This window comes from Anolis carolinensis, chromosome 3, assembly GCF_035594765.1.
Source record: "Anolis carolinensis isolate JA03-04 chromosome 3, rAnoCar3.1.pri, whole genome shotgun sequence".
Classification (NCBI taxonomy): Eukaryota; Metazoa; Chordata; class Lepidosauria; order Squamata; family Dactyloidae; genus Anolis; species Anolis carolinensis.
This window is the reverse complement of record NC_085843.1, coordinates 5,374,753-5,388,971: the sequence shown is the minus strand read 5'-3', so window position 1 is coordinate 5,388,971 and position 14,219 is coordinate 5,374,753. Positions and strand designations below refer to the sequence as shown.

The 14,219-nt window shown below is 40.5% G+C and overlaps 1 protein-coding gene across 2 annotated transcripts in view; it reads right to left on the bottom strand.

Moving 5' to 3' along the window:
- The window catches only part of pold3 (DNA polymerase delta 3, accessory subunit), a 42,896-nt gene that overhangs the window by 25,606 nt on the left and 3,071 nt on the right, over positions 1–14,219 (bottom strand). For both annotated transcript variants that reach the window (XR_010004018.1, XM_062974424.1), the window contains exons 2-6: positions 13,172–13,227; positions 9,406–9,508; positions 6,894–6,933; positions 5,486–5,618; positions 2,759–3,041 (exon numbers count right to left, since the gene is read on the bottom strand). Coding sequence is in view for 1 of the 2 variants with exons in the window: in XM_062974424.1 (XP_062830494.1) it covers positions 2,759–3,041; positions 5,486–5,618; positions 6,894–6,933; positions 9,406–9,508; positions 13,172–13,227 (615 nt within the window). In the remaining variant the exon portion in view is untranslated. The remainder of the gene's footprint in view (positions 1–2,758; positions 3,042–5,485; positions 5,619–6,893; positions 6,934–9,405; positions 9,509–13,171; positions 13,228–14,219) is intronic.

The window sequence follows — 14,219 nt, the reverse complement described above, 5'->3', positions numbered from 1 at the left end:
TACGAGTTGGGTCGATACAGGGAGTGCTGTGGATGTAGCGTACCTGGATTTCAGTAAGGCCTTCGACAAAGTCCCCCACGACCTTCTGGCAAACAAACTAGTAAAATGTGGGCTAGACAAAACTACGGTTAGGTGGATCTGTAATTGGCTAAGCGAACGAACCCAAAGGGTGCTCACCAATGCGTCGTCTTCATCATGGAAAGAAGTGACAAGTGGAGTGCCGCAGGGCTCCGTCCTGGGCCCGGTTCTGTTCAACATCTTTATTAACGACTTAGACGAAGGGTTAGAAGGCACGATCATCAAGTTTGCAGACGACACAAAACTGGGAGGGATAGCTAACACTCCAGAAGACAGGAGCAGAATTCAAAACGATCTTGACAGACTAGAGAGATGGGCCGAAACTAACAAAATGAAGTTCAACAGGGACAAATGCAAGAGACTTCACTTCGGCAGAAAAAATGGAAATCAAAGATACAGAATGGGGGACGCCTGGCTTGACAGCAGTGTGTGCGAAAAAGACCTTGGAGTCCTCGTGGACAACAAGTTAAACATGAGCCAACAATGTGATGCGGCTGCTAAAAAAGCCAATGGGATTCTGGCCTGCATCAATAGGGGAATAGCGTCTAGATCCAGGGAAGTCCTGCTCCCCCTTATTCTATTCTGCCTTGGTCAGACCACACCTGGAATACTGTGTCCAATTTTGGGCACCACAGTTGAAGGGAGATGTTGACAAGCTGGAAAGCGTCCAGAGGACGGCGACTAAAATGATTAAGGGTCTGGAGAACAAGCCCTATGAGGAGCGGCTTAAAGAGCTGGGCATGTTTAGCCTGCAGAAGAGAAGGCTGAGAGGAGACATGATAGCCATGTACAAATACGTGAAGGGAAGTCATAGGGAAGAGGGAGCAAGCTTGTTTTCTGCTGCCCTGCAGACTAGGACACGGAACAATGGCTTCAAACTACAGGAAAGGAGATTCCACCTGAACATCAGGAAGAACTTCCTCACTGTGAGAGCTGTTCGACAGTGGAACTCTCTCCCCCGGACTGTGGTGGAGGCTCCTTCCTTGGAGGCTTTTAAGCAGAGGCTGGATGGCCATCTGTCGGGGGTGCTTTGAATGCGATTTCCTGCTTCTTAGCAGGGGGTTGGACTAGATGGCCCATGTGGTCTCTTCCAACTCTACTATTCTATGATTCTATGATTCTATCCTCTTGATGATAAGACACCCCACACTATAACTCCTGGTAAATTAACATGATGTTCCACCATAATCTCCTTTCCTATAGTTTGAAGCCATTGTTCCTAGTCTCCAGGGCAACAGAAAACAAGCTTGATCCCTCCTCCCTATGACTTCCCCTCACCTCTTGATCCATGGCCCTCTTCATGTCTCTTCTCAGCCTTCTCCTTTGCAGACTACACATGACCAGCTCTTTAAGCTGCTCCTCATAGAGCTTGTTCTCCAGACCCTTGATCCTTTGAGTCACACTCATCTGGACACATTCAAGCTTGTCAATATTTCCCTTCAATTGTGGTGCCCAGAATGGGACACAGTGGGATTCCAGGTAAAGTCATGTTGTTAGTTTTGGCCAATCATCTCTCTAATCTGTTTTGAATTCTGCTCCTGTCTTCTGGAGAATTGGCTCTCCCTCCCCATTTGGTCCTGTCTGCAAACTTGATGATCCTGCCTTCTCACCCTTCATATGGTCATTAATAAAGATGTTGAACAGAACCGAGCCCAGGACGGAACCCTGCTGATGGCACTCCACTCATCACTTCTTTCCAGGATAAAAAGGAAGCACTATTGAGCACCCTTTGGGTTTGTCCACTTAACCAATTACAGATCCACCTCACCGTAGTTTTGCCTAGCCCACATTTGACTAGTTTCTTTGCCACAAGGTCATGGGGGACCTTGTCAAAGGAAGGCCTTCCTGAAATCTAGATACACAACATCCACAGCGTTCCATGCATCTATCCAACTTGTAACTATTGAATGCGGCCTCATCACTTTAATATGTATGTTTTATAGAACTACATTTCAATATGTATGTTTATAGAATCTTTGCAATGTTTGTGTGTTTTGACTGTGCTGTGACCCACCACGAGCCAAGAGCAATTATTATTATTATTATTATTATTATTTTATGAAACACAAATGAATTTTGTGTTTAGACCTGGTCCCATATCTCCAAGACTACATCCATATGTCAAAATACAAATATTCTAAAATCTGAATTCCAAAACACTTCTGGCCCTAAGGATATTAGGTAAGGGATGCTCAACTTGTATAAGGTAAAAGTAAAGGTTTTCCCCTGACGTTAAGTCCAGTCGTGTCTGACTCTGGGGGTTGGTGCTCATCTCCATTACTAAGCCGAAGAGCCGGCGTTGTCCGTAGAGACACCTCCAAGGTCATGTGGCCGGCATGACTGCATGGAGCGCCGTTACCTTCCCACCGGAGCGGTACCTATTGATCTACTCACATTGGCATGTTTTCGAACTGCTAGGTTGGCAGGAGCTGGAGCTAATAGCAGCCGCTCACGCCACTCCCGGGGCTTGAACCTGGGACCTTTTGGTCTTCAGCCCAGTGCTTTTACACACTCTGCCAACTTGTATAGTGACATTCAAACAATAAAAAGCCACTACACAAACACAGTCAACCTAACAGAAATTAACAGAAAGCCACCCAGTTCTTTCTCCAACACTGGCCTACCAATTCAACCTGAAGTGGGTGTTTCTTTAAAAGAAAACTGAAGGCAGGAAACTTACACTTGGTGCCTCTTTCACCTCCCGTTTTGCTTCTTTTTGCGTATCTTGGGGTTTGGTGGTGGCAGTGGACATTGCTGCAAACATCCCCATAATGCCCTTGGCCTGCGGGGGCGTCTGCTTTGAAGAAGCTTTTGGGGCCTGGCCATTTACCACAGGGGCGGCGGCAGCGGCAGCAGCATTTGTCCCAGGCAACGACTGGGCGTTCACTGACACTGGGGTTTCAACCTGAGCCATTTCGGCTGCAGAACGTGCAACGGCAGCAGCACAATGAATAGCACTGAACCTGGAAATCAGAAGGAGAAACTCAATCAGAAATGGAAATGTTTCATCACCTGCCTTTCATTTACATCTCTTAGAGCAGGCATGGGCAAACTTTAGCCCTCCCTCCAGGTGTTTTGACTTCAGCTCCCACAATTCCTAACAGCCTACCGGCTTAATATTTTCCAACAGCTTCGAAATTAAGGCTCGTGCCTTGGGAAGTAATTCTTGCTTCATTCCCTAAAAGTTTCAAAACAAAGTTCCCAAATCTGAGTGCTCTCTAGGGGTATTCTGGATTACAGTAGAGTCTCACTTATCCAACATAAACGGGCCGGCAGAATGTTGGATAAGCGAATATGTTGGATAATAAGGAGAGATTAAGAAAAAGACTATTAAGCATCAAATTAGGTTATGATTTTACAAATTAAGCACCAAAACGTCATGTTATACAACAAATTTGACAGAAAAAGTAGTTCATTATACATTAATGCTATGTAGTAATTACTGTATTTACGAATTTAGCACCAAAATATCATAATGCATTGAAAACATTGACTACAAAAATGCGCTGGATAATCCAGAACGTTGGATAAGTGAGAGTCTACTGTATTAATTTTTGCAGTTGAATAAACTTTTCCCAGGGGCCGCTGGTGGCACAGTGCGTTAAAGCGCTGAGCTGCTGAGCTTGCAGACCAAAAGGTACCAGGTTCAAATCCCGGGAGCAGAATGAGCGCCCGCTGTTAGCCCCAGCTCCTGCCAACCTAGCAGTTCAAAAACATGCCAATGTGAGTAGATCAATAGGTACCACTCTGGCGGGAAGGTAACGGCGCTCCATGCAGTCATGCTGGTCACATGACCTTGGAGGTGTCTACGGACAATGCCGGCTCTTCGGCTTAAAAATGGAGATGAGCACCAACCCCCAGAGTCGGTCACGACTGGACTTAATGTCAGGGGAAAACCTTTACCTAACCCTAAACTTTCCCCATGTTTTTATGATAGAACCAATTAGGAAACGGCATTGATAACCCAGGAACAAAAACCTTGTTACACAGTGTTATCAACAGCCCTGCTCAGGAATAAAGGGTTTGGTAATCTGGAGGCCAGGGTTCAAATTCTCACTCAGTCATGGAAAGCAACTTGGTGACCTTTCTCTTTCAGCCTCACAGGAAGATCATGGTACACTTCCAATAAACAAATTTTGCATGATAGGTTCACCTTAAGGTCTCTATAAGTAAAAAATGACTTTAGACGACACAGCAACAACAATCCAAATGAACTGGAGGACACCAAGGTGAGGAAGGCTTGCAAAAATAAAATTAAACTTCGCTAAAAATGAAGGAAACTGCTCCCTAATATAGAGATCCTAATATATCCTTTATATCCACAATGCTTGGGCCCAGAAATGTTTTAGGATTTTTTTCCCATTTTGGAATGCCTATATTTGCATATACGTACATAATGAGATAATCTGGACATGGGGCCCAAACCTAAAAACAAAACTTACTTTCATACACTCTTTAGAAACATAGCCCAAAGGTAACTTTATGCATAGTATTCTCAAACAATATTGTACATGAAACAAAGTTTGTATACTCCGAATTATCAAAAAACAAGATGTCATTATTTATTTATCTCATGAATTCATCCACCCATTTGGACAATTTTGGAATCACTTGGAATTCTGAAGGAAGAATGCTCCATCTGTATTTTGAATGCAAAGTAGAAAAGAAGTGTTTTTTTTTTTTTGCATGTAAGCAGTTCTTAATAGTCACTTGTCCAAGCATTAAAGCAGGGATAGAAAGAGGTAGGATCGCTTTAATTTAAGAAGCACTAATCAGTGTTCTGAGAAAGCAGTAAAGGAGATTACAGTAAGTCCCTGATACAAGTGACACTTAACCTGGTCACTTGCAACTGCAGATATGATCGAACACCATTAAATTAACTTGCTTCAAGTCCCAGCACAACACAGAATCAACCTTGAGGACCTAAGGGAGTATCCTCTTCTTAGGAAATTGTTAGGTCCTCTAAGATAACTCTATGGGAACATCTGGAAAAAAAAACATATTATTGATAAGGCATGCACAAACTTGGGCCTTCCAGATATTTTGGACATTTTGACTCATGTCTGTTATAGAATCACTGCAAGGCCTAGCAAATTCCCAGAGAGACCACTGCAACTGCAAAATGGACTCCGGATTTGAGTTACAGGGTCTTACTATACAAAAATTCAATTTACACTAAAGTCAGAATGGAAAAGGTTTGGTGCAATTAAAAACTTGCAGATGCTGAACTGGATGGGTTAGTCAAAACTGAGTGTAGATGAAGCTTCTTCCTATCAAAGGATTAAAAAGGCAGTAAAGGCACACTTAAGTACAATTTGGGGGATTTTGCAAGGCGAAATGCATCCTAGAAACTGGCAAGCTACAGTGGAGTCACAGATAGCAGGTTATTTGCCACGACAGGACTTACTTGCTGCAGTTCTGCAGGTTAGCCTTGATGATATCGTAGTCTGTGCTATACAGTGGGCCACTATCCTTCAAGGTGGCTTTCTGGATGCTGTAGACATGAACACTGGCAACTGTGGACAGCTTTGACTTCATGGCTGGAAAAGAAATATAGAAGGTAGTTGGCGCACAAACACATTTCTGAACAGGCTTTCACTTGTATTTCTGAAATCCATCTACCCCAGACACTCATCAAGCCATAAGCTTGAAGGGATCTCATGTGAGGGCCTGAAACTTTATTGTCACAATGTGCCAGAGATCAGTACCAAATTTCTGCCTGTTGGCTTATATACAGACAGTCTTCCACATTTGTGGGTTATTGCTATGATGATGATTTATACCCTGCTTTTTCTCTGCGGAAGGAGACTCAATGCAGTCAACATAAAAAACCGCAACAATGTGTGAATTAAAACCTAATACATGCCAATATTAAAACAGAATGAAATATAGAACTCTTAAAAATGAATACTTAAAATCAATAAAGCCATTAAACAAATCTATTAAACTACATAAAACTTACGGTGACTTTATTGTTCTTTTGATCTTGTTTAATGTAGTGTATATTTTCTTTTATTGTGTTGTATAATGTGTTATGATTTGTTGTTCTATTATATTTTGTTATATTGTATTGTTCTGGGCATGGCCCCATGTAAGCTGCCCCGAGTCCCCGTTGGGGAGATGGTGGCGGGGTATAAATAAAGATTATTATTATTATTATTATTATTATTATTATTATTATTATTATTATTAAGGCATGGGCAAACTCTGGTCCTCTAGGTGTTTTGGACTTTGTATATCTTGGTAGAAAACTGGCAGTAAATGTGACACAAACATAACCAGAATTCCCTTTGTCCTACACATCAGTAGCTCTTTTATAGCACTGACACACTGTTCTGGAGCCTATCAACAGAAGCTTGCTGTCCTAAGCCAGTGAATATAAAGTGCATTAACCTCTTCAAAAGCGGACATGGGCACCAAGCAATTCAAAATAATTGAAAAGCTACCTACCCCAAGACAATGTGTTGTCCAAGGCTTTCATGGCCAGTATCACAGGGTTGTGCATGTTTTCCGGGCTGTATGGCCATGTTCCAGAAGTATTCTCTCCTGACGTTTCGCCCACATCTATGGCAGGCAACCTCTGAAGATGCCTGACATAGATGTGGGTGAAACGTCAGAAGAGAATACTTCTGGAACATGGCCATACAGCCCGGAAAACACACAACAACCCTACCTCAAGGCAGTTTTTTTTACCATGGCAAAATAACTAGAAATGCTATCTCATCTTCAAAAGAAATTTGAAAATTGTGGCAATTATATCAAGGGGGCTTAAAACAAAGCAGCTTTCTCAGAAGCTCCACATTCAGTGAATTTACCTTCTAGCTTTTCTTCTTTCACTACTGCAACCTTGTGGCACTGCAAAGAAATGACAACTTATTACCACATTATTTTACCATTGTTTCAACATTTTACTCATCATTAGGTGTTATGGTAAAAGTCAGAAAAGGAGGTTTCTGACTCCTGTGTAGATTTAATTTACTAACAAAATTCTGTAACCCACTTATTTTTTTTCTATCTCCCATCCCCTTTTCCCTTCCTTTTCCCCCTTCACTTTATGTTAAATGAAAAAGAAATAAAAACTCATACAGTGTTCCCTCATTTATCGCTGGGGTTAGCTTCCAGGACCACCTGCAATAAGTGAAAATCCGCGAAGTAGGGATGCTATATTTATTTTAATATTTATACATTATTTTAGTAGTTATACACTATTTTAAGTCTTTATCAACCAATTGTGTGTTGATAAATTGCCTCCTTCTCCTCCCGTTGCTGCTTGGGCTCCTTTTCTCTCCCTTTGGCCTCTCCTTTCTCCCTTCCTTAGGCTGTAAATTGTAATTTTTTATTATTTATAATGCTCTTTTACAGTTTATTGAAAAACCGTGAAACAGCGAATCCGTGAAAAGTGAACCGCAAAATAGTGAGGGAACACTGTAAAGTTAAAAAAAGAAAAGGAGGTTTCAAGTGGCATTCTTTCCCAGCCTCTACAGGCAATAACAACTAAAATGACCCTCCCTTAAGTAGATTTCTCTCAGTGAAGAATGGCCCCTGGTCTTGGTACAGCAGCTATGAGAATCATAAGGCCCATGGACCACATGACAACCTTGGAGGAGCCTTGTGCCTTGTCTAAAACCACTCCTGTATATGCAAATAGACCCCCCATGGCCCAGTTTGCCTTCTAGACACTATTTTTTGTCATCTCAAATGCTATTTGTGTCATCTCAGAGTATTAGAGAAGGCAAAATGGCTTTGCAACTGAATCCTACTCTTCTGAACAGAGGCTAGATGGCCATCTGTTGGGGGTGCTTTGATTGTGTTTTTCCTCTATGGCAGGTGGTTGGACTGGATGGCCCTCGCGATCTCTTCTAATTTTATAATTCTATGCAAGAAAGGTTGGATATACATTCAATAAACAAAACAATTCCCTGGATAATGTTAACTTCTGTATTACATAAACAACATTCTTGTAACAAGGGGTTCCGAACGCCAAAAAGTAAAATTGTAGTTCAATGCAGAGAACACCAGGTTGGGAAGGACTGCCCTTGAAAGATCAAACTGCAAACTGAACCTCACTTGCAAAATACATTTTAGAGAAGAGCACCCCCTTCTACTGGGGAAAGGCCATTAATGCAAGGGAACTTGCTCATTTCATATTAATATTAGGTATCATTATGCCAGGCCCCCGATGGCGCAGCGGGTTAAAGTGCTGAGCTGCTGGACTTGTGGACTAAAAAGTCGCAGGTTTGAATCCGGGGAGCAGAGTGGGCACCCGCTGTTAGCCCCAGCTTCTGCCAACCTAGCAGTTGGAAAACATGCAAATGTGAGTAGATCAATAGGTACCGCTCTGGCGGGAAGGTAATGGCGCTCCACGCAGTCATGCCAATGACCACATGTCCTTGGAGGTGTCTACGGACAACGCTGGCTCTTTGGCTTAGAAATGGAGATGAACACCAACTCCCAGAGTCAGACACGACTGGACTTAATGTCAGGGGCAAACCTTTACCTTAACCTATCATTATGCCAAAAGAACCTTTGTAATATTTAATCTTCTAAAAGATACATTATTAATTAATGTTGTTCTATGCATTTAACAGCCTTCATCACACTTCAAACCCCTCTCCATAATTAGAGATAAAGGTGACTGGAAACACAAATACAGTACCCTTCCACACAGCCATATAAACCAGAATATCAAGGCAGATAATCCACAATATCTGCTTTGATCTGGATTATCTGAGTCCACACTGTCATATAATCCAGTTCAATGTGGATTGTATACAGCTGTATGGAAGGGGCCATAATCATAGCTTTACTTTTAATTGCAAACTCAGAAGGGTGACTGACTAGAGAAGCCATTCATGTTCTCTCTACAACAGGCATGGGCAAACTTGGGCCTTCCAGATGTTTTGGACTTCAACTGTCACAATTCCTAACAGGTTGTTAGGAATTGTAGGAGTTGAAGTAAGTCCAAAACACCTGGAGGAAGGCCCAAGTTTGCCCACGTCTGCTGTACAACCTATTGTCCCAATTGATGTTTTGTTTGGACAAAGCATTTATGAAATCTGACTACAGCATATACTTATATTTCCTGAAGAGATCATCACCTTCCAGGTTCCTACATTTATCCTCCTTCACCGAAATCCCCTCTTGCTCAGTTTTGGCAATGCCAGATTCCGAACTTGCTCTATCAGGTGAAGGATGTTCACAGCAATGTTTGCTTTTGGGCCTGTCATTCTGTTCACAACAATATCCTTTTACTTGTTTTCCCTACGTAACAGTTTCAGCTACAGGCACCGATCACTCTGTTTGTGGCAGATGAGGCTGGCAACTTACTGTGTGTCCATTCTGAACGAGGTTGCCTGCTACTAAATAGGTGACGTGCAGCTGGACTCCTGGACTCTCCTTCCTCTTTCTTTCCACATAGTCATACAGCATCCTGTGTATTTACAAAAGCAAAGTTAGCCAATAGAAAGAAGGGATGTAACTCTCAAAAGCCCTCACCCAATCATCTGAAGCTCAGGAACTGTGATTTAATTCAGCTCCAAACAACGCAGCTGAAACAAACGTAAGACAAAGGCCATACTGGATCTTAATAATATCCAAATAAAGAGTGCAGCAATGGAACTAAGGGCCCGTCTACACAGCCATATAACCCAGAATATCAAGGCAGATAATCCACAATATCTGCTTTTAACTGGGTTATCTGAGTCCACACTGCCATACAATCTAATTCAAAGCAGATAATGTGGGATTTTAAACAGCTGTGTGGAAGGGGCCTCAGTAATGCAATGCAAACTAACAAATAAACTAGTCTTGCTATGCCATCCCGGTACACCATACAAGCAAGAGATGAGGTATAAAAATCTGTGTTCTCCAAAATACACCTGCAATGGTATCTCCCTCCAGAGAGATTAACAAAGATGTACAATTGCACAGACAAATGTTGGAAATGTGGGAAAGAAAAAGGCACATTTTACCACATGTGGTGGTTATGCAACGAAGTAAAAAACTACTGGAAACAGATTCATGTATATCTCAAAAAAATATTAAACACAAATTTCAAAATGACACTACAAATGTACTTTTTGAATATGCCCGATAAAGAACTAGAAAGGAAATTCGGAAAAATTTTGTTTTGTTTTATATGACAGTGGCAGCTCGAATAATATATTTTAGATATTGGAAAACCTCAGAGATGCCTCCCTTAGAAGAATGGGAAAAAATACATTACAGATTTGTTGATAATTGATAAAATAACTGTACTCTTAAGAGGAGAACCTATAGAGAACTTTGTTAATGAATGGTAACTAATGATCCAACATCTCATGAAATTAATCTAAAATGTACATGGGGAAGCTATAAGACTAGAGAAGGAGGAAAAGGATATCAATTTTTAGCCTATAATACCTGTACATGTACTATTTAAATGGAAGATTGTGACCCCTTAATGAAAATATATTATCTGAGAAATTATTATGGAAGATTAATAGCTGGAAAGTATTGCACTGTATGCAACAAACACTCGCAAAAGTATGTATATTTGCATGAATTAAAAATAAATATATAAATTTAAAAATATATAGTCTACAAAAGGCTGTTAGGAATCATGGAAGCTGACGTCCAAAACACCTGGAGGGCCGAAGTTTGACCATGCATGTTCTACAGGCTTTTGGTCAATTGAACTTAATAATGGTCTTTAAAAATTGTTGCTTATCAATGAATTCAAATTCCGGGAAGCTTTATCTCTCTGCCACTTGAAAGAAGTAACTGGCATTCAGATATGATAACGGCTACTTCAGTTTTCTCCCAAAAATGCAGCTGTATGAGCCAAGTGCAAAGGAAAGGAGCAAAACAAACAACAAAAGCCAAGGCCACATATCTATATTTATTTGTCCAAAGCTTCAATCCTACTGCTATATTGCTTGAACTGTGTCTGCATGCCTACCTCTCAGGGTCACATTTCTAGAGATGGGAACTAGTTATATAATGTTTCTTGTAATTAATTCATTTGGACAACTGTTTGGGCAGAATGAAGCTACAGCAGGACTATAATGTGCCACAGTATAATTTCACTTCTTTTGTGGTGTAACTGTTTTTTGTTACTTTTAGAGACAGGGTGTGCTTTTTAAGCACTCTGGTGCTTTTGCTTTCTTAGGAGGATTTATCTGCTTTTAAAGTTCTTAATTTGCCAAGCTACTTTATTTTCCTTAGTTTTTTAAAACTCTGCTTTATTTGTTTTGCATTATTTTAACTTATCTCCTACTTGGAAGAGTTTTAACGGAGCTTGCTTATATTTGCCATTTGTAATCTGTCCTTATGCTGATTTTAAGGACAGTTAGCATGTAAGTTTTCTAGTATAGGGCAGCAATTTTACTGCATTCTGATGAATAAAAAAAGTTTTTCCCCTGAAAAAAAAAATCAATCATTCTGGAGTAAGAATAAAGAGTTTTTAAAAATCAAACAAGTGCAGCCTATTGACGTTAGCAAATTATTTCTTAAAATAACTATTCACATTCTCAGGCCCCTTCCACACAGCTATACAAAATCCCACATTATCTGCTTTGAACTGGGTAATATGGCAGTGTGGACTCAGGGCTCTTCCATACAGGCCCTATATTCCAGGATCTGATCCCAGGTTTTCTGCTTTAAACTGGATTATATGAATCTGTACTGCCAGATAATCGGAGATAAACAGAAAACCTGGAATCAGATCCTGGGATATAGGGCCTATCTGGAAGGGCCCTCAGATAACCCAGGGCCCTTCCACACAGCCATAGAATCCAGAATATCAAGGCAGAAAATCCCACAATATCTGCTTTGAACTGGGTTATTTGAGTCCACACTGCCATATATTCCAGTTCAAAGCAGATAATGTGGGATTTTATTCAGCTGTGTGGAAGGGGCCCCAGTTCAAAGAAGATACTGTGGATTATCTGCCTTGAAATTCTGGGTTATATGGCTGTGTGGAAGGGCTCTCAGCCTCTCCCATATTAGAATGACAAATCTGTTCAGGCTTATGGAAATCACTGGACATTCCACTTAAGTGAGGCATATCACTGTGTGCCTTCAAATCATTTCCAACTTGTGGCAAGCACAAAGAGGACCTATCACTTGGTTTTCTTGACAATATTTGTTCAGAGGGAATTTGACTTTGCTGCTCTCTGAGACTGAGAGGAACTTCTCCAAAGTCCCCCAATGGATTTGATGAGCTACCAGCACTTTTTGGCAGAGAAGGATAAGGAACCTTGTAAACTTACAACTCTCAGAGTTCCACAGCACTGAGCCATGGCAAAGTGAAGCCAAACTGCATTAGTTCTATAGTGTGGATGCACCCAAACAACAACATACTTGATCAACAGGATAAGACCTTGTATCACAAGTCTTCTAGCTAATCTCTTTCACAAGGTCTGAACTCTGAAGGTTGGGTGATTTTCCTTCCTCTTCAGCTACCAATTTCAGACTTGTACACATTCTCTTATACCTTCATTCTACCCCTCCCTCCTCGCTCCCAGAAACGACTCAGGATCGAACTTTCACTTAAGTCTTTCAGTACTGACTAATAAGTGGGTACATTTTCACACCGCGTCACATAATGCAGCACATGCAGTTTTTAGTGTTCAGATAAGAGCCATGTGCAAATCCAGCACACAGAACATCCAGACCCAAAGTGGGAAGTGTAGGCCGAAGCCAAATCTGATGGTTTAAACATTACAAAATGAAGATTAGAAAGTATAACTGGATTTTGGAGAGACAAGAAAAGAAAAGCAGCATCTGAACCTCTGAAAGGTTAATTTAAAATAAGAGCTTCGTTGATCAAAGGATAGTAGATTCTTGATAAAAGTGTTACAGAGAGATCAAACCTACATGATCTCTGAATAATTCCCAATATAATTATGCTTGGCTATGGCTGATGGGACAGAAGCCCACCAATATCTTGAGGGTCACATGAATCCCACCCCTGCCCTAGTCAATAATTCTTTTAATTCTACTAGCAGTAATAAAAATATAGGACTTTATTCTTTTCCCAGCCTCTGAGGTCTGAACTTGATACCTATACTTTGGTTGTTGAGGATAGGATACAAGATATAGCAATACTTACTGCTTAGCTTGGTTGACATGAACACCCAAGGTGTAGCTGAGCCATTTGTAGGTCACCTGTAATGGGAAATACAACAGTCTTCACATGCAACAAATACCAAATCCAACCTCCATAGAATTGCCAGGAATAACAACACAATGGCAGATGATGCTCATAATATCCTCATGGTGTAGGCCTTCAAATCATTTTCAGCTTAAGGTGACCTTAAGGCAGGTAAAGGCAAAAATGTTATTCAGGCAGCCTTCAAAAGAAGATGACTTTTAAGATCAAGTCTTAAGGAGGCTGCTGTTTAGTTTTGAATATGTTTTTATGGGTTTGAAGTGTGATTTTTTTAAAAACACCACTGATGTTGAATTCTGTTTTAATGTTTGCATATTTGTGGATTTTAAATTGTATCAAAAGGCTTTTAATGTAAGCCGCCTTTGACTCTCCTTTGTGAGGAGAAAAAGCAGGGTATACATAAACATAGTAATAATAACAACAACAACAACCAGAAACAGAATGAAAGTGTGTAGATGGTTTCTGTTTGTTGTCTTTGTAGATGTTTTCACTTTTATAATATACAATATAAAATATGTAGTATATAGATATTGAAGGCATATATAAGATATAGAAGAAACATTGAAAATAATTACTATTATTACTATAACTGTTAATAGTTCATTTGGAAAATACATGAAAACATACACACATATAAACAAATTTTGATCCTTAGGTAGATAGATAGATAAGGATAGGGGATGCTGTGGTTTTTAGCTTTGAATATGTTTTTGTGGATTTTAACTGTGATTTTTAAAATACAATTGAGATTTAATTCTGTTTTAACATTTGTAGATTTGTGAGTTTTAAAATGGGTTAGGTGGTCTTAGTTCAATTCCTTAGCTGAGACTCTCTGGCTTGGTTGGACCTGCTGGTAGTTACACTACCGCCAGCACAGCTCTCAACATTCTTGGAACAGTTAAGCCGTCCCACCAAACCAAGGTGGAAAATGAACACACAAAAATACTGTGGAACTTTTGAATCCAGACTGACAACATTTTGGAAAACA